This window comes from Carassius gibelio, chromosome A4 (genome assembly GCF_023724105.1).
Source record: "Carassius gibelio isolate Cgi1373 ecotype wild population from Czech Republic chromosome A4, carGib1.2-hapl.c, whole genome shotgun sequence".
NCBI classification, from domain to species: domain Eukaryota; kingdom Metazoa; phylum Chordata; class Actinopteri; order Cypriniformes; family Cyprinidae; genus Carassius; species Carassius gibelio.
In genome coordinates, this window is record NC_068374.1 from 19,269,093 (window position 1) to 19,296,220 (window position 27,128).

Here is a 27,128-nt window from a genome sequence, read left to right on the forward strand (position 1 = left end):
ATTGCAAAGAATTCTTTATAGTATCATCTTGCCCACTTTGGAGTCTTCAGAAAAAGTTTTATCAAGACGTCTTAAGGGTCATAAATACATAATTTCATCTTTTATTTTATGCCTATCTTCTAACCAGGCCTATTTGCTACTGAAATCTACAACATTTAAAATAAAAACAAATATTAGATCAAATTAGTACACCGTTAACAGTCTGTGCTGCTGCCCACGATCGACAAAGGATCAGACAAATTTCCATGTGCATCTTGAAAAGCTAATGTTTTGGAAAGTAAACACAGCTACACTATCCCTTTTTAATGGAATTTTGTTATTTACACTGCATATACACTGTGACCACAGGTAGGATCCTACTGTACTGAGTATAATACTTGGTTAAAAAGTACCTCTCAACCATCCCCTTAAAGTCAGTTATGTAATTCTTACATTTATCATACAACTGAAAATCAACTAAACGTACATGGGGTATTTGGTAAATCAACAATGGGACTAACTTTAATATTTGTAATACCCAATTCTGAGTAGGCTCTTTGCAGTCCAAACAGGGTTTCTGGCTCCAACTCTTGCTTGTTGAAGTTTTTAAATTGATGCAAAAGCCCATTTCCAGGTTAAGCTCATAAATATTTAGTAGTATTTCATCCATCTCAACCTGCAGTAATGGGATTAAAGAAGATACTATAAAATAAAATAAAAAACAGCACAGCATAAAATATCATTCAAGAGTGTGCCTGTACTACTATAATTTTTTTTTTTTACTGTAGTTCCAGACCATACTCATAATCCATATTCAATTATTATATTATTATTATTATATATTAGTTTTATAAAGACAATTCATTGGCACACAAATCAACAGGAGCCAAATATCTTAAAATATATAAATAAATAAATACAGTTTATACATTTTATATATATATATATATATATATATATATATATATATATATATATATATATATATATATATATATATATATATAGTATAAACTGTATCTAATTGCTCTTTAATGTGCATTACAAAAATTACCTAGAGTTTATCTGTATACTTCCAAGAGATCTAAATACAGTACCGTAGAATGTGATCAGATACGGAATACATCTTTGGTACAGTAATTTATCAGTACATCTGAAATCTAGGCTTGGAATCTTATTAAAACGGCCATGAAGATCATGGGCAGAACAGAACCTTTTTATCTCCAGACCCTATATGAAAGATCTATACTGAGGGAGGCAAATAAGATTATGTATGACACAACACATACCCTGTATTCTGAGTTTCAATTGTTGACATCGGGGAGAACATTACGAATGCCTAGCTGTAGACTAAACCGTTTCAAGAACTCATTCATTCCTTCAGCTGTTAAGTTATTAAATAATATTAAGTTTTTTTTTTTTTTTCAATTGTGTATTTTTCTTCTCCATTATTATGTTATGTGTTTGTTTTGTATTTTTTGTCAATGCAGTGGTTGCATTCGTGAGCCTAAAACAAATTTCCCATTGGGACAATAAAGTATACCTAACCTAACCTAACCTAACCAGTTTACCAATTTGAACTGAATCATTTGGAACGGTTCACATCTCCAATAAGCATTAATCAACAAATGACTTAAGCTGTTAACTTTTTTAATGTGGCTGAAACTCTCTCTGACTTAAAACAAACCAATATCCCAGAGTAATTAATTTACTCAAACAGTACACATACTGAACTGTGAAGAGAGAACTGAAGATGAATGCCTAGCCAAGCTAGATAACGAACAAACGATTGAGCGCAAAAGAATCGGTGAACCATTTTCTTCAACCGGTTTATTGAATCGAACTGTCCGAAAGAAATGGTTTGCGGAAAAGAACCGAACTTCCCATCACTGCTGGTGATTCAAAAAACAAAAACAAACAAACAATGCAACCGGATCTTGACTCGAGAACGAGTCAATCTTTTGTTCGTTATCTGGCTTGGCTCTGTGTTCATCTTCAGTTCTCTCTTCACAGCAGTTCAATCAGTGTACTGTTTTAGTAAATTAATTACTCTGGGATATTGGTTTTATTACTTTTCTGGACAAGGACAGTATACCGTACACACACTTTCAATGGAGGGACAGAAAGCTCTCAGACTAAATCTAAAATATCTTAAACTGTGTTCCGAAGATGAATGGAGGTCCTACAGGTTTGGAACGACAGGAGGGTGAGTCATTAATGACATAATTTTTTGGTGAACTAACCCTTTAAAAGTGTCCTTAAGATATTTTATCCTGATCGTCAAAAGTGTAAAAGGTAACACTTTCTAGGAAGCCCATATTTATAATCCATTATAAGGGTACCCCCCCCCCGTATTACATGTTATATCAACTCATGAATAATCATAACAACAATTATAATACATTACAATACTTACATATTTGTGGTTATAAGTTTAAGAGAATGATTATTTATAACACACAATGAACACCATATTAAATTTACTTAATTCACAGTATAATGGACTGTTTCATATCTTGACATTGTTTATGTAAGATCTGCGCAGTATCTTATACAGCTTGAGAGTGGTTAGATGTTGAGTGTTATTTGAGTGATTCCTTTGGAGCTAATTTCAATAAATTGATGTGAGATTAATACTTAAACTGAAAAAAGTGCAATGTTTTATATGGTTACATTTTATTTTGATGGTCACCTTAATCTGTCGACTATAAGCAACTTTGCAACTACATGCCAACTAACTCTCATTATATTTTGTATTAGTTTTGTATTAGTATTAGTATGCACAAGAATGGTAGAATCTAGTAAGGTAGAATAAATTGACGTTCTTGCAAAGACACTTATAGTCAGTTTATCTGTTGGTTGACCATTAAAATAAAGTGTTAGCATATATTTACAGTAGCAGACATACCAATACTCTAATGACCGCTAGTTGACATGTAGTTGCAGAGTTAATTAGTAACAGCTGTCTAAAGGGTACCATCAAAATAAATCAAACTGATATTACAATAAAAAAAAGTTCAAAGCAAATCTGATTTTATGGATTTTTTGTTTATTGTAATTATTACCACTTATAAGTGGTTTTTGATCGCTTTAAGTAAAGTACCATCATAAAAATGGCAAGATATGGGACTTATAATACATTATAACTATGAGAAGTATAATCCATTGTAAAAGTGGATGCAAAGTTTACATTGTGTTATAAATCATCATACTCTTAAAAGCTATAACCACAAATAAGTTAATAGTATAATATATTAAAACGAACTATTACAATTATTCTTATGAATATTCAAAAAATGAGTCTTAATACATTAAAATACTCTATATTGACCTTTATATTTTAGGAAAGGTCTTGAAGATAATTATCATATTTGGGAGTTTGTGTCATGGACAAGTTTAAAAACCCAGGATTTTAGGGCATCATCCATTCTGTGTATCTAATTTCAGGCCATTGTGTCACATTCATGGTAGCCAATTAATGTTTTTCCTCATTGATTGATGGATGATACAGTCCTGGGATGATCTTATTTGGAGAAGCATGTGATCTAATCTTTGTAGCAGAAATGAGTCGAACCAGACAAATCAAAGAGTCTATCAGAGCTGTGTGCATTGAAACGAGAGCCGAACTCCTCAGGAAGTCATAAATCAGTTCTAGTGCCACAAGAACCAAGCAAGATAACCAACCAACCAACTTGTTCACACAACAGCTTTCAACATTAACACCAATAGAACAATTATTGACAATTTTAATTCGAAGAAGAGATTGTCAAATTTATTGTTCGTGATTGAAATGCAATGCTGGACATCACATGTAAACCCAGGAGATCAAGTTAAATACTTGCATTGACTTCCCCCAGCCAGCAGAACCAGACTGAAATTCCTAAGGGGGAAGGGCTTTAAACCTTTGTCTTCACAGAAAAGTCCCTTTGCCAGAGAATGGCAAAGAAACTGCTTTTTGTACATTATATATGGACCAGAATGAACTCAAAAAGACTTATAAATGAATCGTTCCATTGCTTAACTCCATATTCATTTATGTGTAACCCACACATTTGACTATCATGTATAATCACTTATTGTGTATGTCTTTTGATAACTATAGGATACATAGTCATGTCTAGTATTGATATAATTGAATTTTCTTGCTTGATGTTGTCCTGACAATCATTTATTTGTAAAATATATCATAATCATGTTATAGGAATCATGTCCAAAATTAGACCCTGTGAGGCAAGAACCACATGCTTGGTAAGATAAACAAATGATTTATGATACCCCAGACCCAAGACCATATCTGATTGGTCAAGGCAACATTTGAGGGGTGGCCAACAAGGAAGTTTAAATACTTTGGACACCATGAAATTTGGCTTTTAGTTCTAGCATTGCTTGTGCTATCAGTCATGCCTTGCTTTTAGTCTGCTTTTAGTCCCTTGCTGCTGCTATTAGCCATGTCTGTTTCTAGTCTCTAGCTATGCTTCTGCTAGCTTGTAGCTTCTAGCCATGCGGTTTAGTCATCACTGTTTGAGCGCGGTTCCTGCGTGCTTCGGCCTGCCTGCTGCTACTATGCCACGATGAGAAGGAACACAACTTAGTCTCGTCAAACTTTATTTCTTTTCTTTTTCCGTTTGAGAGTTTCATGTTCTGAGTTAAGTTCTGTAACGTCCGTTCAACTTCAACCAGCGCACTCGACTCTGCACTTTCAGCCAACGCCCAACAACCACGGGCTTCCCAAGAAGTAACTTCAGAGACTGAACTTCCAGCCAATCAACGACCTCGGGATAGCCCTTTCACCGAGGCTCCTTCTTCACAGGAGATGCAAGTAACTTTACCTCCAGACTGTGACCTTTACTGGTGTATCTAATATAATTTTAACCTCATTGAGGAACTCAATGCGAGCGCTAATTACGTGATTGATGGTTGTTCATGTTTACGCAATTTAACGTATTGCTGTTAACTTGGGATTCCATATTTCCATTCTCTTAAACTCATCTTTCCCTAACTTTTGACCTTCCTGCAACTTGTGTGAATGTGTGTGTGCGTGCGTTTATGTGTTAGATTAGTTTATATGTCTTAGATTTATCTAATAAAGCCTTATTCATATTGAAAAGAGAAGTATCTTGTGTTTTGTGCTTACAAGTTAATGTCTTAAACTGCCGATCTTGTTACTGTGCTAATTAATAGTGTTTTCACTATAGTTTGGATATTAGTATCCAGCGCAGATTTGATGTTAAACGGCTAGTTCACTGAATCGCAGGGCGTCTCCGTGAACAGCCGTGAAACAGTGATTCTGTTCAAATTCCCTTTAAAATCTTAAATGATTCCCTTTGAGCTAAATTGACCTGTTTCCCTTACATGAATGGTGGAGAAAAATGCGGGCAGTTTAATCTAAATTGTGAGCATAAACCAAGTTATTTAATCTTTGATTTTGCTAAAGGAATGAAAGATGAGAAGCTAGCGAGACGTGAGTGTGTTTGTGTGACCCGTGACGTAAGCAGCGCGTGCCCTCCCGCTTGAATGAAAGGAGCTAGAGGAGACTTTAACTCAAGTCCGTCTCTTCAATGTTAACAGCAGTAAGTGAACTTAAAAGTAAACATCTGAGATCGTACAATAAGGTAGAAATTGAGCGTGTTCCTCATTTGTGTAATGCCTTGTTTTATAGCTGATTTGATTTCACTGCGTGTTCCAGTGTCTCAAACGCTATCTCAGTCACTGTTTGCTGAACGGAGCTAAACTGTTAGTTCAAAAGGGATATAAATCGGTGAATAAAGAATAGTTTTGAGCGTGTTCCTCAATCTATTTATCAAAGCCCCCGTATTCATATTTCATATAGTTTGATTGCCAGTGCGTGTTCCACTGCCGAATCAAATTTGATATTTGTGGCAGGGGGGGCGTGGTTTAGCGAAGTCTGCAGCGGGAGAGAGGATCGGGAGACGAGCGGTAAGTGAGTGGTTTGGGCAGAAATTATTATCACCTGTTTCTTGTTCTAGTAATTGGCGTGGAGAGGGTATAAAACGCCAGGAGAGACGGAAGCAAGAGAGAGAGAGTCGGACTGCTGACGAGAACTGAAACCGGAAACCGGAAACCGGAAACCGGAAAAAGGAAAACGGAAATAGCGCGTGAACGTGGCAGAATAAAAGTCACCGTCTAGTGCTAGACTTTTGAGTTGTTTTTTTTCTTAAATAAAGATACGTCAGCAGTCCAGCCGACCCCTTGTCCTCTTCCTTGCCCACACGAACTCACTACAATATTCGACTCCCCTACGTTAACGTTAAACATTAGAGAACAATGTTTGCCCATTTGTATCCGTTCACAAAGTGAATGCAATCTCGCGTAACACAGCGTGTGTCCGAGAGTAATTTGAATGGGAGTGTTTTAAAAGCTTGATCAAGTAAATTTTAACTGTGTACCAACAGCGAAGGAAAACTTTTATGTTTGTGTCCAGAAAAACTGGCACGGAGATTCAAATTGCTGAGAGTGATATAACTGTGTCCCCTTAACTACAGCAGGAAGCTGCTATTTGAAATAAGATAAATTTAACTCTACACAAACTGAGAGTTTAAGTGCCACATCGCAAAACCAACTGAAAGGCGGTGTTGTTATTTGTACAGTGTTGAAATGAGCCGACATTTCATGTAACATGCTTAACTGTATTTGCAACAATGCAACGAGTCATGTGCTAATCCACTAGAATGTGTTTTGGTTGCCATAGTGACGACCGTGACCTGGAAGCCTTAACGTACTTCCGGAGCAACTCTGAACTGTGCACGCGCAGCGCACAAACTCCGCGGTGTCGCTAAGCTAACGAAACCATTGCATTTACATTGAAGTCTATACTAAAGCCACTAGCCTCAAAGGTTAGCCGTTAGCATTACCATCCAGTGATAGAATAATGTGTGTTTGGGCAACACTGACGTGATTTAACCATTTTAAACATCTTAACTAACACTTGTTAGTCTCTTTCTTTTTATGGCTCTCTTTTCTCACTAGACCACTTATTTTCATTTTACTAGAAAGGGAAATACTGACTCACAATTATTAATTGTCAAATTGAAATTTAATTGAAACATTAAATTTATTTGGAAGCATTTAAAATTTCCCTCTCAGATCATTTCATATGATCTTTTATTTCTAGTATTCTCTTTTGGGTCTAATTATTTTAGGAATGAATAAGCCTTGAACTTTGGAAGTTTAAGTAAACTTATTCTTCCTAATTTATTTATTACCCATCTGAATATATGCTATTCAGACCTTTAATTATTTGAATGCGTTTTACCCCTCTTCCTATTTTGGTTATACACTTAACCACTACTGTTTTACTTATTGATTTCCTCTTTTTAATTTCATTTTTGCATATCTTGCCCATTTATTAATTTTTTTAATTTTACTTTTTCTTACCATTTCTTTACTTTGTGTATCCTAGCCTGGGAACGACACACCTGAGCCCTAAAAGGAGATATTGTTATCCCTCACTACGAGTTCAAATAGATTAGAAAGACAACTCTCTTTCACTTAAAGTTTATTTTGTTTGATTAGTTGTGCAGCAACTAACACAACGCTCTCCTTGTAGTTGAGATAACCACTACTGAGACTTACCATCTCCGTCCTCTCTCTCCTTTACTGTCCTCTTCTCTTTTTACATTTGTAGGACATGTAAGAACCATCAATCAATTCTAAGTGAATTAAATACACAATCGTGCCAAAGACGACGAATCATCCTTATGAATTTGATTGTAATCATCCTCTCATTTGTTCTTCCTAACCTCCCTACATTTGGAAACGCAATCCAAGTTTTAGCATCTCATCCAACGTTGAGATCAATTTAATAGAGATACGTGTTGAGCAACTGTCGCCTTCGCAGACTCCCTGGTGAGCGGTCCAACTGAAAGGTGTATGGTGTCAATCCTGTCAGACTAAGAAAAGAGATATCAGAATTATTATTGTATTCATTTGAATTTGTTTTTCACCTCTGTCTCTCTTTTCCTCTTCCTCATTAGAGTGACAAAGTCTTCGCATCTCTAGTCTACTTAGACACCCTGAGACCAACACAGTCATCACCACATTTCACTAGTGGTTCACAATCACTGATACAACACTTAGTTGTCCCACCACACATAGGCTTTTACTCCACACAGATCTGTGTCAGTCTCTCTTCTCCCCAGCGTGCCAACATGCCGCAGACTGCAGACCCCATTGCCCATGGGGAAGATGTGAACATTTGGCTGAGAGGCATGACAGACAGCCTCACTCCAAAGACATTTGAACTGTTATTATTTTTAATAATAATCCTAATCCTGAGAAGATTTCTGACCCAAGATTCAAGCCAGAACAACAACCACGAGGAGCTAGTCAAGATCACAAGCTCACTAAGCTATGCCTTCACAACCCAGCTGAAACTGAGCGACAAGCACATCACCCACCTTCAAGAGGAGCTGACACGTGCTCAACGTCGCATAGACAAGCTGGAAGTGAAAGTTCAAAATCAACTCAAAGCACCCAGCGAGAGGGAGCAGGATACAACAGAACAAGTTATGAAGCTCCTAGCAGCCCTGGCAGCAGCTCAGCTCGACCAGCAACATGCAACGGCTGCTCAGAAAGACCTGGTAAACAGACTCCAGTATGCCGAACAGCTACTGGAGAAAGCCAAGATAGACATCAGAAACAAGAATTCTGAAATCAGTGCTTTGAAAGACCACCTTGAAAGGTACAGAACTGAAATGGACAATCTGACCCAACAACTAGATGATACCAACGATGAGCTCTACATGGTCAGAAAAGAACTCCAAAATGCTTACAAGCACAAACTAGAGCCAAGGAAAGAGAAACCTCTCTTAGCCTCATCACTGCTGAGCAGAGTCCCACGTCAAAGAACTGGCATATGACGAAAGGAGCGAAGGGCCACAACCCAAAACCTCACCTGCCTTCGCCACACAACCCTTTCCTGCCAACGAAAGAAAACCTCCCGTCCAAGGCCTTGAAGCTGCACACGGGATGACAATCAAAGACCTCAACAAGCTGTCTAAAAACATCAGCAGGTTCAACCCGAACTCCACAGAGAGCCCCGACATCCAAGCTTACCTGCGAGATATCGAATTTCACCTGGAAGTGAGACCTCATGTGACTGACAGAGACTGGTTATACCTCCTTAGAGCCACGTCCAGCTCCGAGGTACGAAACTTTCTAGATCGACAGCCCAGTCAAACCAAGTCAAACTACCAGCGACTTCGTGAGGTCCTGATTAAAGAGTTTACAGACCCAGAGTCTGAACATGGACTGTTAACTGCCTTGGAAACCAAACAAGGTCGTCAAGAGACTCCACAAGCTTACTACAACCGACTCCAACAAGCCTACTTCGGTGCACACAACAGCCCTGACCTTGAAGAGGATGTGAACTTCAAAAGCCTCTTCCTAAGAAATCTGCACCCTGGAGTCAGTCACCATCTAGGTGTCATGGCCTGTCCGAACTCCATGACCATCCAACAGTTGCGTGACCTAACACAGAAGGCCTATAACAAGCAGAAGGAGGCCTCAAAGAAAGGTAACAAAACATCCACACTCTTGAACTCTGTCAACAAAGACTCAAGCCTTGCACTGGACGACACCCAGTGGCATCACAACACCAGAGTCTTCCATCAAGAGCACAGAGAACGTGACGCCCATATCCACGACCGCTTTCAGCCCAACTGCTGGAAAAATTCATGGGACCAGCCACGCTTCTCAAGAAACCAAAAGGATAAGAACATCTGGAAACCTAACCAGATATCCAAAGGTAATCAGCTGACTCATCCAAGAGCAACTCGTGTGGGTAAGCGACAACAAAACCCACCTCAGCACCACTCAGACATGCACAGTGCTGAGTATGCACAAGAACATGACTGCTTACCATTAGAAGACACGGAACAAGTCATGGAACAACTAAGAGAGTTCCTTCAAGACAATTTACATGCAGGTGACCACAAATTTGAGTCATGCTCGCTGTGACCAGCGACAGAATGGAAGGCCGGTGATCACCTGGTGCACCACATCAGAGATGACAAGCACCTGTTCAACAACGACCCAGAACGAACAAGTCTTTCACGGCCAACTGTTGATGAAAAATCTGAGGTACTAAAGGACATCCCCTCAGACACCTAACACAGTCACTAACAAACTGTCAAATTAACTCCAACTCCAAGTACCACATTCCCTGTCTGTGCAACAGCAACCACCAGAGCACAGGAGGTCAGAAAGTCTGCTACAGCCAGAAGGCATCACAAGAAGAATGCAACATAGGAGACAAAGTTTTGCAACCCAGCTTCACACAGCCATGCCAAACTGCCTCCGACTGCGTGCTAAAGAACTTCCTGCCTTGCTGGACTGACCCCTCATTAGACCATGGACACGCCCTCATCCAAGCCAAGGATGCAGAGAGCCAGTCTTCAGTGACATGCTAGAAAAAGGGGGAGACAACACAGACTTGAACAGATCTGACCACACATGCACTACACCAGTAACACACAACATTACCTACACCCAGAGGTAAACACATCTACTGATAACAAAGTCAACAAACATATTCTTCCCACAGGTAGAATATCCAACTTTTAGTGTAACAAAGTTACACATACCCACCATGAAGAAACGTGCAGCCATCCTCACAATAGGTAGAACACCTGACACTAAGTTAAGGTTCATGACACACTAGCTGCACCTGACATCCTAGCTCAATAGTGGTTGTAACCCATGCTAGGAAAACCCACAGCAGCTTTGTTTTGTTTTGTTCTTCTTTTACCTATCCTTCTCCTTCCCCTTTCCTGAGTAGGTGAAACGCCTAGACACCCTGCAAGGGTCGAAGGTCTGATATTAGGATTGACTCGCAACACCTAATATACGCCAGCCACTCTAAACTGAATGGAAGCCAGAGAGCTCCATGCATGATAGGTCAATTCATTGAATTGAAAATGAAATTACTAGAAAACTAATGGTAAACATGTAAAGTAAGACAACCTAGAAGAACCAAACAAAGTTAACCACAAATTTGATTGATGAATCAAAATAAAAACAATTTCCAAGACGATCTAAACTATCCTCAATGTGCTAAACTACATTGACTAATTGAACTTAACCACGTGTACCTAAATAACCTGATGCCTGCACCAGTACAGTAACTGTCATGGAGGTGTTGTCTTGCTGTTTGCTGTGTTTGTCTGCTTCTTCTGCCTTTGTTTCTCCAGCGATCGACGATGACTTCACCTACACACCTCGCCGATCGAAAAGGGGATATATGTAGCAGAAATGAGTCGAACCAGACAAATCAAAGAGTCTATCAGAGCTGTGTGCATTGAAACGAGAGCCGAACTACTCAGGAAGTCATAAATCAGTTCTAGTGCCACAAGAACCAAGCAAGATAACCAACCAACCAACTTGTTCACACAACAGCTTTCAACATTAACACCAATAGAACAATTATTGACAATTTTAATTCGAAGAAGAGATTGTCAAATTTATTGTTCGTGATTGAAATGCAACGCTGGACATCACATGTAAACCCAGGAGATCAAGTTAAATACTTGCATTGACTTCCCCCCAGCCAGCAGAACCAGACTGAAATTCCTAAGGGGGAAGGGCTTTAAACCTTTGTCTTCACAGAAAAGTCCCTTTGCCAGAGAATGGCAAAGAAACTGCTTTTTGTACATTATATATGGACCAGAATGAACTCAAAAAGACTTATAAATGAATCGTTCCATTGCTTAACTCCATATTCATTTATGTGTAACCCACACATTTGACTATCATGTATAATCACTTATTGTGTATGTCTTTTGATAACTATAGGATACATAGTCATGTCTAGTATTGATATAATCGAATTTTCTTGCTTGATGTTGTCCTGACAATCATTTATTTGTAAAATATATCATAATCATGTTATAGGAATCATGTCCAAAATTAGACCCTGTGAGGCAAGAACCACATGCTTGGTAAGATAAACAAATGATTTATGATACCCCAGACCCAAGACCATATCTGATTGGTCAAGGCAACATTTGAGGGGTGGCCAACAAGGAAGTTTAAATACTTTGGACACCATGAAATTTGGCTTTTAGTTCTAGCATTGCTTGTGCTATCAGTCATGCCTTGCTTTTAGTCTGCTTTTAGTCCCTTGCTGCTGCTATTAGCCATGTCTGTTTCTAGTCTCTAGCTATGCTTCTGCTAGCTTGTAGCTTCTAGCCATGCGGTTTAGTCATCACTGTTTGAGCGCGGTTCCTGCGTGCTTCGGCCTGCCTGCTGCTACTATGCCACGATGAGAAGGAACACAACCTAGTCTCGTCAAACTTTATTTCTTTTCTTTTTCCGTTTGAGAGTTTCGTGTTCTGAGTTAAGTTTTGTAACGTCCGTTCAACTTCAACCAGCGCACACGACTCTGCACTTTCAGCCAACGCCCAACAACCACGGGCTTCCCAAGACGTCACTTCAGAGACTGAACTTCCAGCCAATCAACGACCTCGGGATAGCCCTTTCACCGAGGCTCCTTCTTCACAGGAGATGCAAGTAACTTTACCTCCAGACTGTGACCTTTACTGGTGTATCTAATATAATTTTAACCTCATTGAGGAACTCAATGCGAGCGCTAATTATGTGATTGATGGTTGTTCATGTTTACGCAATTTAATGTATTGCTGTTAACTTGGGATTCCATATTTCCATTCTCTTAAACTCATCTTTCCCTAACTTTTGACCTTCCTGCAACTTGTGTGAATGTGTGTGTGCGTGCGTTTATGTGTTAGATTAGTTTATAAGTAGATTTATCTAATAAAGCCTTATTCCTATTGAAAAGAGAAGTATCTTGTGTTTTGTGCTTACAAGTTAATGTCTTAAACTGCCGATCTTGTTACTGTGCTAATTGATAGTGTTTTCACTATAGTTTGGATATTAGTATCCAGCGCAGATTTGATGTTAAACGGCTAGTTCACTGAATCGCAGGGCGTCTCCGTGAACAGCCGTGAAACAGTGATTCTGTTCAAATTCCCTTTAAAATCTTAAATGATTTCCTTTGAGCTAAATTGACCTGTTTCCCTTACATCTTATAGTCTCACCTCTACATGTCTAGTTCCACAGCTCATTCAAAGTGATTCAAAGGTCATATATTGTGCCTCGGAGGCCCTTGGATTTGATTATCTCTGTGTAACTGTCAGACACTTTGTTTGTATATTGCACCTGGGTGATAATGCACAGGTTATGCACAGAATGTTTGGATGTTGCCAATCTCTAAAAATGTAGAAAATTTGCATTGTTTGCTGAATGATATTGTAACTCTTAATCAATGCAAGCGTGTTGTCTTCATCAATAGAAGATTCAACATTATACTAGCTTTTCTAGCCATTTCAACATTTTAATGTTCACCATATATGTGTAGCGTATCAGAGTCGATCAGGACTGTGGTTGAAACACGAGCCGATTTCCTCAGAAAGGCAACAGGATATTGTAATTCATTCCTAGTGCCACAAGTCACAAGCAAGATAACCAACCAACCAACTCTTTCACAGAACAGCTTTTGACATTAACACTATTAGAACAATTACTGACAATTCGGAGAAGAGATTGTCAAATGTCGGGCAAGTAATTGAGATGCAATGCCGGACATCACATGTAAACCCATGAGAATAATACACAAGATCCTTGTATTGACTTCCAAGGACTTCCCCTACCTAGAAGAACCTGAAATTCCTAAGGGGGGGGCCTTTTAACCTTTGGTCTCCACAGACATCTTTATGTCAGAGAATGGCACAGAAACAGTCTTTTCTAGATAAAAATGGACCAAAATGAACTCAAAATTACTTATAAATTAATATCAGCCTGTCGTTTAACTCCATATTCATTTATATGTAACCCACACATTTGACTATCATGTTATAATCACTTATTGTGTATGTCTTTTAATAACTATTGGATAGCTTAAGGATACATATTCATGTTTAGTATGTACGTGTTTGAATCTGTTAGCTTGAAACAGTCCTGACCATCAGTTATTTGTCAAATGTATCATATTCTTGTTATAGGAATCATGTCCAAAATTAGACCCTGCAAGAGCGGGAAAATTCGGACCACGTGCTTGATAAGATAACATATGATTTATGATACCCCGAGCAAAGATGATATCTAATTGGTCAAGACAACATTTGAGGTGTGGCCAACAGGCCAGTTTAAATACTCAGGACACCATAAAATTCCGCTTTTAGCTTGCGTTTAGCTTTTGCTATCAGTCATGCCGGCTTTTAGCTTTTAGTTTGCTTTTAGTGTTTAGCTTGTAGCTTTGCTATTAGCCATGCGTTTAGTCATCACTGTTAGCGTTCTTTGAGTCGGTTACAGCATGCTTCAGCCTGCACGCCTGCTGCTACTTAGCCATGATGAGAAGAAACACCACCTAGTCTCGTCAAACTTTACCTCTGTACTTTTACTTTAGTTTCTTTTCTTTTACATTTGAGAGTTTCATGTTCTGAGTTTTATAGCGCCGTGTCTCCGAGTCTGACCTCGAGTGCCCGTTCAACTTGCCCACAACTTGCATCGCCGCCCAACTACGGGCTTCCCAAGACGTCACTTCAACGACTACTGAACTTCTAGCCAATCAGCGACATCAGGAAACCCCCTTTCAATGACAACAAAGGGAACCCCCTTTACACAGGAGACGCAAGTAGTACCTCTAGACTGATCTATGGTGTATCTAATATAATTTTAACATCACTGAGTAACTCATTGCAAGGGATAATTAAGTGATTGATGGCTGTTCATGTCTATGCAATTTCACATATTGCTGTAAACTTGGGATTCCACATTTTCATTCTCTTAAACTCATTCTTCCCTAACTTTCTATCTTCCTGCAACTTGTGTGAATGTGTGAGTGCTTGTGCTTATGTGTAAGATTAGTTTATATGTCTTAGATTTATCTAATAAAGCCTTATTCAAATTTAAAAGAGAAGTATCTTGTGTTTTGTGCTTACAAGTTAATGTCTTAAACTGCCGATCTTGTTACTGTGCTAATTGATAGTGTTTTCACTATACTTTGGATATTAATATCCAGCGCAGATTTGATGTTAAACGGCTCATTCAGTGAATCGCAGGGCGTCTCAGTGATCAGCCATGAAACAGTGATTCTGTTCAAATTCCCTTTAAATCTTAAATGATTCCCTTTGAGCTAAATTGACCTGTTTTCCCTTACATATTTTAAAATGATCACCATTTTCCAATGGTATTTCTATTACAGTTGTCACAGTAACTTTTTTGAGTAGCAAAATGGCTGCAATCAGTATCTCAACTTCCTTAGATATGAAAAGATAAATGACATATATGGGCATGAAAGTACATGAAAAAAGTAGGACTAATATGTTGACATGGATAATAGTGACATATAAAGTGTAACAGTCAATATACAAAATATTTCACCACTCGGTTCTATGACTGACCAATAAGAACCATCTATTCTAGAGAGCAATGTAATAAGAAAAGATACACAGCCAATACATTTAAACTACTTTAATGCAATGCTGTCTAGAAATGTGAATGTAAACAATTTAATCTATGCAAGCCTGATTTTGTGTATCATTGTGTTATGAAAAATGTCAGATAATAATTTTAAGGTATGTTTTCCTTTTTACCATTGCCACAAGACATAAATTAGTGTAAAATGTCTTTTTCATTTGTCTCTTTCAGGAATATAGCTGAGCAACTTAATAAACATTTCAGCATTCCATAAAAAAAATCAAAAAAATAAAAATAAAAACGAATTGGCAATTTCAAATTGCCAAATTTTGATTTCATGGTAATTTAAAAACATTGAATTTGTTACCACAATAATAATGGAGGAAGGCACGTACAAAATGACTACACACTTTCAAATTATATATGCAGCTGTGTGTGTATTCAAATTATGTCTCTGGTTCTAAAATATTCTGAACATTACCTTGCTACATGGTTAATGACAGGCGAGAAGTTGGTAGGTCCGCAGAGCTTGATGGACTCTAGAGTCTGGGAATAAGCCTCCATGATTCCATCAATGCCGTTGCAATATGGATTCTGAAGGTTTCCATTCTGTAGGAAGACAGGAAAAAAAAAAAACACTAATGTAAAATCAAATAATCAAACAGACAGGGCCTCACGGTTATGTGGAGAGTGATAACCCACAGTGGAAATTCCACATTTTAGAGTCATAAATTGATGCTTACATTCTTTGAATAAAATGTAAGTTCCAATTTTTTTTAGGGTTGCCAGGGCGTTATGTAGTTGCTATGAAGTGTTCTAAGTGATTTTTCGATTTGGTTGGTGGGATTTATGGGGGGTTGCCAGAACATTTTTATGTGGTTGTTATAATGTTTCTTTTGTTTGTTTTTTTTGCGATGCCCTGCAACTGCTCTGGGTGGTTGCTAGGGGGGTATGTGTTATTATATTTAGATTTTTATGCATTGCAGTTGCAAGGGTGTCATGGGTGGTTGCTTAATGGTTACTTTCTAGCTCATGTCAAAAATTCCCACCCCTAGTCTCATCATTCGCAAGGTAAAAATTTTAAACAATGTATAGTTTTGCTATACAAAAGCATTAACTTCGCTCTCTCTAAAACACAAACATCCAGCTCTTTTGTCATTCCAGTTTGTATCTTGAAATCATTGAACATGGAACAAAAAAAGTACAAGAGATGTTTTGGACTTATATTTCCAAAGAGATTTCTAGAGAATGCAGGATTCTGTGAAGTGCTCTTTAAAAAAAAAATTCTGAAATTGAAAGCTTTGTGTATTGTTCTGACTGGAGACAAACACAAGCAATGAGAACATTCAGAAACAGACTTGTGTCCTCAAAAACTGGATATGCTGTGACTACAGCGTAAAGCTATCTGTGCAGGACTGGTGTTTTACAAACTGCTTACCAGGGGAAAATCATGGGATATTCTTCCATTAGGAGGCAGTTTGGCTCCAAATCCCAGTGCGGAGAACATCTTGTCGCTGCCATAGTCCTGTATGATCTCCCCCACAGCTCTGAGTGCCATGCCGTAGACATTGGTCTGATAGGAATTTTTGTAATGGAGGGAATTGGGCTGGGCTGGGTTGCCTGGGAACCATATGAAAGAATATGTGTACTTTTAGTGCAGCTTAACCATTTGACGGGAGAAGTATTCAAACTGAATTGTACATACTGTACATATTCATGGCTACACTGTTGAATAGTATAATACATTGTAAATCATGATAACATAATGTGACACATTAAATAAGGTCTTATTTTATGATGTATTTCAATGTATAATACTCTTTAACAGTAGAACTAATATAATGTAACAAAGTTTACAGTTAAGACTAATTATTTATTTATGCATTTAAAAGCATTATGAAATTACTAGATTGTTTGATGAATGTAGTTTTCTCTCCTGTCGATATATTTTTCCCTCAATAAACTCTTAAGTACTACTTATTGATTATAACGTAGTTGTAGTAGAAATGTTTAAGTATGGTGTTGGGTTATAGAAGTATATAAATATAAAATTGTTTGTTTGTATCTCTTTACTCTTTGTGTAAACTGAGAGGCTGATATTATATGAATCCAGAAGAAAAAAATAAAGCTAGTAATGTATAAAAATAGATTTGCAGGGATGGCCCTGTAATGAAATTGGTTTTGGTGTATTTCCTTTGAATCTGCAAATGAATGTAAAAGGCTAGCCTCTCAGTATTATCACACAGATCAGAGATCTTTATCGCATTAAACTTCACCAATTATGATAGAGGGTGGCTATTACTAGCCCTTTTTCATGCCTCATCTGCAAACATTTCAATAATTTCTTCAGCCTTCTGATGGAGATGGCACTCACCATTAGAAGCTGTGAAATCAATCGCCACTGTGAAATTAATCTGAGTTCTGCACAACAAAGACAGGAAAAAAGGTAATGGTTATTTCAGCCATACTTCAATCTTGTGAACATTGAGATGCTCAAGGTGTTATAAAAGCACATTATTAAAAAGCAAACATGGTAATAAATGCAAACTCTTTAGGAGAGAATAAGGAAATTGATAAAGTGAGAAATCATTGAGAAGGACTCTTAAAAAGCATACAAATAATACAATAATAATACAAAGGTCATGTTCTAATGTACAATACATTTATATTTTGTGTTGTATATGTTTTGTTGTTAGCTTAACAACATGTTTACAGTACACTAATGTGCCACTGAGTGTCACATGAGGAACCCTATTTGGCATGTGTGACTGACCATTTAAAAATTGTTGGGTGTTTCAAATCACTCCTTTTGAGGTTCCATATCATTTAGGATGCTACCTTATACACAGATAGCAAGAACCTTTGGGCCAATAGTGGCTGATAGCTGTCACATTTGGCCTAGGTATGGAATGGCAGAGCACAGCACATATGGGCAAAATTTTCACCTTATATGTTTTGCCATGGCTTTAGGATTGGAGGGAATTTTCTTTTAGATGACCATTTGTATTGAGGTATATGGCCAAGATGACAGCACACAAACACTTAATCTGTTACAGTTCACACACGTGAATAAAACTTTTACTATATGTTTTCAATATTATACCTCATATACAGTTATCACAATTAGCTTTGTATTTATTTAGCAAATTTTTTTTTAAATAAAAACCAAGTCTCATCCATATATATATTTTACAAGGAACCTCAAAAGATATACAGTATGCCATTTTGAGTGAGTGACAAAAGTGAGTGACATGACATTCAGCCAAGTCTGGTGACCCATACTCAGAATTTGTGCTCTGCATTTAACCCATCCAAAGTGCACACACAGAGCAGTGAACACACACCTGGAGCAGTGGGCTGCCATTTATGCTGCGATGCCCGGGGAGCAGTTGGGGGTTCGGTGCATTGCTCAAGGGCACCTAAGTCATGGTATTGCTGGCCCAAGACTCAAACCCAAAAACATGGGGTTAGGAGTCAAACCCTGTAACCACTAGGCCACGATTTTGAGGACCTTTGATGTGGTGTGACTAAGGTTGCCACCTTCAATACAGAAAAATAAGGGACGCCTGGGGGGGTTTTCATAAAAATATTAATTGCTAATGAACTTTAATAATTGTAATTGTGTGCTGTCTGTTTTTTATTTGTTTTTGTCTTTGATGCACTTGCCACTTTAAGCTATGGCCGCGAGACACTGTTGAGGATTCGTGAGGAAGTTTGTGGATTGTCATTTGTCAATACTGGTCTGAGGTGTGCTGATTTCGATGTGTGCCCCACTCGAGGCAAGCGAGGCCAGGAGTCGGGCCGCGGAGGCCGGGAGCAGAGAGAAAACACTGGGCGGAGGTATCGCTACACACGCCGTACGTTTGAACCCCTGAGTGGGGACATTACAGGCTACCAGCGGCGGAAGCGCAGACACCGAGGGAAGCGAGGGGGGTTGCTTATGAAACTGCGCAGCCGCCAGTCGAGGATCCATCTACCTGGCGAATGTTCAGTCATTGCCAAATAAGACAGACGACCTGCTGAGCCGTATTAAGGCCCAGCGTGAGGCCCGGGACAGCTCCGTGTTTTGCCTGACAGAGACGTGGTTACACAGCGGCGTGCCGGATTCTTCTTTCCAGCCACCGGGCTTCTCTGTCCACCGTTCGGATAGGGTGAATGAGCGCACCGGAAAATCGAAGGGTGGAGGTGTGTGCTTTTTAATTAATGATCTTTGGTGCACGGGTTGTGTCATCGTGAACAAAACTTGCAACGTTAACTTGGAATGTCTTATTTTGAAATGCCGCCCTTTTTATCTCCCACGGGAGTTTTTGGTAATATTCCTGTGTGGTGTTTATATACATCCGCGGGCGGACATTTCTGTTGCCTTGAGTGAATTAAGTAACATTGTACACAAATTTGAGAACTCCCATGTTAATGCCGTGGCTATAGTAGCTGGTGATTTTAATAAGTGTAATTTTAAAACTGTCTTTCCCAACTACTATCAGCATGTTAAACATCCTACTAGGGGAGCACATATCCTGGATCACTGTTACAGTGATGTAAAATCTGCTTATCAATCTAGTCTTAGACCAGCTTTTGGAAAATCAGATCACTCCTCTGTGTTACTTCTTCCTACATATATACAGAGGAGTAAACAATCAAAACCTTCATCATGTATTGTTCAGTGCTGGGCGAAGGAGAGTGAAGTAAAATTACAGGGATGCTTTGATGCTACTGATTGGTCTGTGTTCCATTCAGAAAACTTAGATGAGTATTGTGATGCAGTGACTGGGTATATCGAATTCTGCATTGATGGCTGTGTTCCAAAAAAGGTAATAAAACGGCATGCTAGCCAGAACCCGTGGTACAATGTGGATGTACATAGGAAAATACAACAGCGGGCCGTGGCTTTTAAATCTGGTAATGCTGTTGCTTATAAATTGTCCAGATACTCTTTGGAGCGGTCTATTAAAGCTGCTAAACGAGGCTATGGAGCTAAGATAGAGGGACATTTCACGGAGGCGGACCCTCGAGGTATGTGGCAAGGGTTAAATTCTATCATCGCTTGGAAACCTAAAGGAGGATCTATCATTAATGTTGATCCATCCTTGCCAAACAAATTAAATGAGTTATATTGTCGTTTTGAAACGGGAGAGGTTGAACCTGTTGTTTTTTCGGCTTGTAAAGAGCAGAGTTTTACCATCATTCAGCAGGATGTCCGGAGGATATTGTCCAGGACGAAGGTTAGGAAGGCACCTGGTCCGGATTGTATTCCTCCTCGGGTCCTTAAACTGTGCTCAGAGCAACTTGCTCCTGTTCTGACTGATCTTTTTAACATGTCACTTGGGAAGTGCACTGTTCCAGTTAGTTTTAAAAGATCAATCATAATTCCATTGCCCAAGAAGACACCTGTGACGTGTTTGAATGAATGATCGGCCAGTGGCCCTCACATCTGTTTTGATGAAAACCTTTGAGCGGTTGGTGTTGGACTTTGTTAGAGATCAAATCCCTATGTCTGTGGACCCACTACAATTTGCATATAGGAAAAACAGAAGTGTTGAGGACGCCATTTCCTTTGCTTTGAACTCTGTCTATAAGCATCTTGATGCACATAAATCATATGCTAGAATGCTATTTATAGACTATAGTTCAGCTTTTAACTCAATGGTCCCAACAAAGCTCTTTCAAAAATTGAAATTTCTTGGACTCGATGATGCCATTTGTAAATGGATTTTAAATTTCCTCACTTGTCGACCACAAAGGGTCAAAATTAATGGCTGTATTTCAGATGAGTTTTATGTTAGCACTGGTTCACCACAGGGGTGTATCTTGAGCTCCCAATTGTTCACATTGTATACTCATGACCTTGTAGCATCCTATGATAATAATGTGATAATCAAATATGCAGATGATACAACTATCATTGGGCTGATTAGTTCAAACGATGAATCTCAATATCGCGAGGAGGTGGAGAATGTTGTTGTCACAGTGTCTGGGTTGTTGTTCCCTGGGGTTCCACTAGATGTTCTCCTTGCTCACGGTGTCTGTCACCAGGTCACTTCCTCCTCCCTTATTTGGTCACCTTCCTCCTTGTTGTGTAATTGATTGTCCCCCACCGTTCTCTTGTTCCCTCATTATCCTCTTGTCTATTTATACCCAGTCTGTCTTAGTCTGTGTTACGGAGTCCTTGTTTATGTCTTATGATAATTCATGTCCGTCAACTCTTGTCTTGCCTTGCCTTGCCGTGCTTTTGTTATCGTGTCTAGTTTATGTTTTGGATTATGTTTGGTTTTGACCCCTGCCTGGACTGTTTACCCCTTTGGATTATCCCTAAATAAACAACGTACCCGCAATTGGTTCCCTCTCTGTGTTTGCCATAACACGTGCCGTGACAGAAGGACTCCGTCAAACAGAGAACCAGCGGTATATCTGCTCATGCCTTATCCCCAGCCACAGAGTGGGACAGAGGCGGTTTTGAAGGAACTCGCCTGGTGGTTTTCCGGGGGACCAGGGGAGGTCGCCGAGGAGGGAGTGGTCGAGAGGAGATTCAGCACCACTCTCAACCATGGCCTTCCTTCGACCCGGGGCTCATGTGGGATGGATCAGAGCCACCCTCTCACCATGGGGGACGGAGAGAGGTGAGAGAAAGTGCACGCCCGCCATGTCAGCGCCGGCGCCCAAGATGGCCGCTGACTCATTCTTGGATTATTTCGCTATGCTATCAAGGATCCTAGAAGTTCCCAAGACGGTTCACGTCATGGCTGCTGAGCCAGCGCCTCAAAAAAAGATGGCTGTCAACCCAGTGCCACAGCTCAAGATGGCCACCAACCCAGCGCCACAGCACAAGATGGCTGCTGAGCCAGCACCTCAGCACAAGATGGCCGCCAGCCCAGCGCCACAGCACAAGTTGGCCGCCAGCCCAGCGCCACAGCACAAGATGGCTGCTGAGCCAGCGCCTCAGCACAAGATGGCCGCCAACACAGCGCCACAGCACAAGATGGCCGCCAGCCCAGCGCCACAGCACAAGATGGCCGCCAGCCCAGCGCCACAGCACAAGATGGCCGACTCAACGCCTCAAATAGAGGACGGAGGACGAGGAGACGGGCGCCTACAGTTCCTCAAGGCCTGGGGGACGTTCCCGAGCGGGCCGCTGTCGTCCAGGAGGACGTTCCCGAGCGGGCTGCTGCCGTCCAGGAGGACATTCACGAGCGGACCGCTGCCGTCCCCGAGGTGGTGCCCGATGCTGTTCCAGTGACCGAGGTGGTGTCCGATGCCGAGGCGGTGCCCGAGGCTGTTCCTGAGGCTGAGGTGGTGCCCGATGCCGAGGCGGTGCTCGATGCTGTTCCAGAGACCGAGGTGGTGCCCGAAGCCGAGGCGGTGCCCGATGCTGTTCCGGAGGCCGAGGTGGTGCCTGATGCCGAGGCGGTACCCAATGCTGTTCCAGTTTTTCTTTTCCGGCCCTCCGTCCCTCCCCCTGAGTCTCCACCTGTCCGCCTCACTCCTGGTCTCTGTGTTGTGTCTTGTCATGGAGCGTCTGGGAGCCGCTCCGTAGTGGGGGGGTACTGTCACAGTGTCTGGGTTGTTGTTCCCTGGGGTTCCACTAGATGTCCTCCTTGCTCACGGTGTTGCTCACGGTGTCTGTCACCAGATCACTTCCTCCTCCCTTATTTGGTCACCTTCCTCCTTGTTGTGTAATTGATTGTCCCCCACTGTTCTCTTGTTCCCTCATTATCCTCTTGTCTATTTATACCCAGTCTGTCTTAGTCTGTGTTACGGAGTCCTTGTTTATGTCTTATGATAATTCATGTCCGTCAACTCTTGTCTTGCCTTGCCGTGCTTTTGTTATCGTGTCTAGTTTATGTTTTGGATTATGTTTTGTTTTGACCCCTGCCTGGACTGTTTACCCCTTTGGATTATCCCTAAATAAACGACGTACCTGCAATTGGTTCCCTCTCTGTGTTTGCCATAACACGTGCCGTGACAGTTGTTCAATGGAGTAAAAAAAACAACTTGCTTTTGAACACTTCAAAAACATGTGAACTTGTTTTTGATTTTTGTCACAATAGGAATCAGTTACCTATTACTATCCATGATTCTGATGTGCAGATTATTGAGAAATGTAAATTTTTGGGTGTGACTCTTTCTCATGACTTGAACTGGAGTTCTAATACGACTAGCATTTCTAAGAAAGCGAGACAGCGCCTCTTTTTTTTTTTACGTAGGCTTCGAGAGTTTACTCGAAATACTAAGATTCTTTTAAATTTTTACTGCTGTGTAATTGAGAGTGTTCTAACTAGTTGTATTATTAGCCGCATTTCCACTGTCGGGCCAGTGCGAGCCAGGGCTTAAAGCGGGTGGGGCGGGGCTCATAGCCCCGGGCCAGTAGCACCGAGGCCAGAATAGCGCAGGGTTTCCACAGTGGAGCTTGAAGCACCGCTGCACGTCACTAAAACTCGCCCTTTACAAGCTTTATTTCTGCCTTGTTTAGTGATTATAATCCACATTGGATCAAGTTATTTCAAAGACTCACTGCTGACAGAGAGTTTTGAGCTTGACTTATTAAAAAAAAAAAAAAAAAAAAAAAAATGTTTAATGCTGGTGTTAAAGCTGTTATCTTTCTGAAATGATCCTCAGCGCAGACTCTCTATTTCTATAAAAGCTCCCAAACAAAAATCAATATTATATTTTGATGAAATGCAACGTGGAGTTAAACTCACAAAACGAGACGACAGATAAAATGTTACTTAATAAATACCACAATTGTGATAGAGAATAAGAAGCTGACGTCTGATTTATCCAAGCGGTCATATTTAGCCTACCATGTTTACTATATGGTTACGTTAATGTTTAGCGTGCATAGTCTTTTACATCGCTTATAAATATTTCTGCCTTGTTTAGTGATTATAATCCACATCGGATCAAGTTATTACAAACACTTGCTGCTAACTAAGAGTGAGTTTTGAGCTCAACTTATTTTAAAACGTCTTTAATGCTGGTGTTAAAGCTATTATCTTTCTGAAATGATCCGCGCTGAAGCTCTCTAGACACGGAGAAACTCCGCCTTTGTTCATGACCCCTCCTCTAGCCCCAGCTGGCCCGCTTTGGCCCAAGGTTTTCATCAGGCCAAAAAACCCTGGCCGTTGGCACCGAGGAAGCCCCGGCGAGGCTTCTACTGATCGCCATTTAAACAGTTTCTTTCCCCAAGCGGTAATCACTTTAAACAAAGCACTTTAAATTAGGCACTTTAAATTTATGTGTGGTTTTTATTGTACAGCATTTTACTTTTGTGCTTTTATGTGGCATCTTCTTGTCTGTTTTATGTTATGTCTTTTATGTGTCTGACATTGTACTTTGAGCTTCTTGCACATTTTTTCCAATGTGGTTTCATACTGCAAATGGCTAATAAAGTGAACTGAACTGAACTGAACTGTATAAGGTGGCGTGAACACAGATTTTGTATAAAATATTTGTCATTGTTTGCAGACAGTAACACTATCCAAACTGTGAAACCACATAATAAATAACCAATCTACAAACATTTCTACATTCATGTAAAACACACAATTTTTTATTATTATTATTGATAAGTTAATCTATTTTATATAGTGTTATATTGTTAATTCTACAGTAGCCTATTGAAGAATGCAATTATTTAAATTAGTTAAGTTGTTTATTTGCTTCACATAGGCACTGTATTTTTATTATTAAATATAACTATCTTATCTCTTATTAAAATAATGCTTGTGTCTGACTGTAGCCTACACCTTAACCGTGATAAACAAATTGGTAACACTTTAAAATAAGGTTCATTAGTTAACTACATTAATTAATATTAGCTAATAATGATCTGCACTTATACAGCAATTGTTCATCTTTGTTCATGTTAATTTCCACATTTAATAATACTTTACAATCTTGTTTATATTAGTTAATGCATTGAACTAACATGAACAAACAATGAACAGCTTTATTTCTATTAACTAACATTAACGAAGATTAATAAATACTGTAACAAATGTATTACTTACTCATTGTTAGTTCATGTTAGTTAATACACTAATGTTTTATAAATGAACCTTATTGTAAAGTGTATGAATGTTGTTCTCACGAAACATGCTGTCGCACATCTGACAAGCCACCGTGCGCAACAGAGAACACTGACCGACCGATTGTGCTTGATACTCATTTCCGCTGACACTTTCCAGCCAAGTATTTAATTCTTTCCACTTTCGTCAATACTTTTGCATCTGCTTTCGTTTCGGCGCTGGACGCTGGGGGGGGGGGGTTATCTGGAGCAGACTCTCTGCCAAGAGACCCGCCCTCCTCTGACTCTGATTGGCTGTGAACCTGAAGCAAACCAATCAATCCAACGATGGCAGCGAGTATTACCCAATCAGGGGCTGAATATGACGAGTCTTCACAGAATGCCGGTGGGATGATCTGCATGAGATGCTGCATTGAAGACAACTCCGAAAATATGGGATAAACCCCGTCCCGTATTGATTCAAAACAGGACGCGCAATTTTATTCTCAAATACGGGACGATTCTGTATTTTAAGGGACGGGTGGCAACCCTAGGTGTGACGGTTAAAAAATACAAGGTGTAGTGCAGCGAGTGAGTTTATGTGATCATCCCTTTCACTTTTCTTTAGTTATAACTAGGGCTGGTAATTTTACGCATTAATTAGATTAATTAATTATGGAGAAAAAAATAAGTTAGAATTATTAACGCATTTTAACACACTTGCCCTGCGCCAGACCTATGTGGATAATCTGCCATTTCATACAGTCGATTGATGACTAATAGGGCTTGGGCACCGCGTTGCATTCTGGGACGTGGTGTTCCTGCTGGCAGCCTCTCGAATGTAAACATACATCAAGATGAAAGAGAAGAAGCAGAGTTATGAGAAAGAGAAAAGATGGTAAAATCGTGAAAAGGTTGTGGGATTTATAGGGATACGCTAAATATGGATGCCAGGGACCAGTATGTGGACAAAATCGTTACTATTAACGGTTTGGATCCATATGAAATTCCCAACAAATGTTGGAGTACTGACGGAGACTTGCTGCCGCACTTTTGCATAATAGATATCTTCGGCTACCTTGTTTGTTTTGTGAGCGCCTACACTTCAGAATAGTTCCGAAGCTACAAGTCATTGAAGTCTCATGTACAGTTCACAAATGGATGGGTATTTTCCTGTAAAATATCCCGTTAGCTCTTCAATCGGACCTGTCAAGTCTCTGTGTTGTTGTCCTGTCGCTACTCCTTGCCCTTCCAGCGAAACAGCTGTTTTCAAAGCATCGTTTTGCTTACTTGAAAGAAACCTTAGCGTGATGTTGGGCTTTTTAAGATAGAACTAGCTTCACAAATCGCTTAACGTTAGTTAATGCAGCAGTTTTGTAGTTCGAATTTTTTTATGTCAGCAGAGGGATAGCAACAAAAAGATGAATGTTGAAATTTCCCGTATTTTGGTTGAGTAACCCAAGAAATTTCCCTTATTTTCAATGTTGACTTAAGCTATATAAATGAATATTCAGATGTTATGGTCTCCGTCGCGCCTCCAAGCAGGAAAGCGGTGTAAAGTTAATCCATTCACATTTTATTTTCCCCATGGCGATTATATGTTGCGCTATTTACACCCCACAATACAGCAACGGTTTACCATGGTTGAAATAGATTTTTAATTAATCCAATTAAGATACACGGATGAGAGGGA

At 39.8% G+C, this 27,128-nt stretch overlaps 1 protein-coding gene across 1 annotated transcript in view; it reads right to left on the reverse strand.

The window, feature by feature from the left end:
* LOC127972627 (copine-8-like) overlaps positions 1 to 27,128 on the reverse strand; it is a 190,496-nt gene that overhangs the window by 18,356 nt on the left and 145,012 nt on the right. Inside the window, exons 14-16 of the mRNA XM_052576279.1 lie at positions 17,807 to 17,853; positions 16,871 to 17,052; positions 15,914 to 16,041 (exon numbers count right to left, since the gene is read on the reverse strand). Of these exons, the coding sequence (XP_052432239.1) occupies positions 15,914 to 16,041; positions 16,871 to 17,052; positions 17,807 to 17,853 (357 nt within the window). The remainder of the gene's footprint in view (positions 1 to 15,913; positions 16,042 to 16,870; positions 17,053 to 17,806; positions 17,854 to 27,128) is intronic.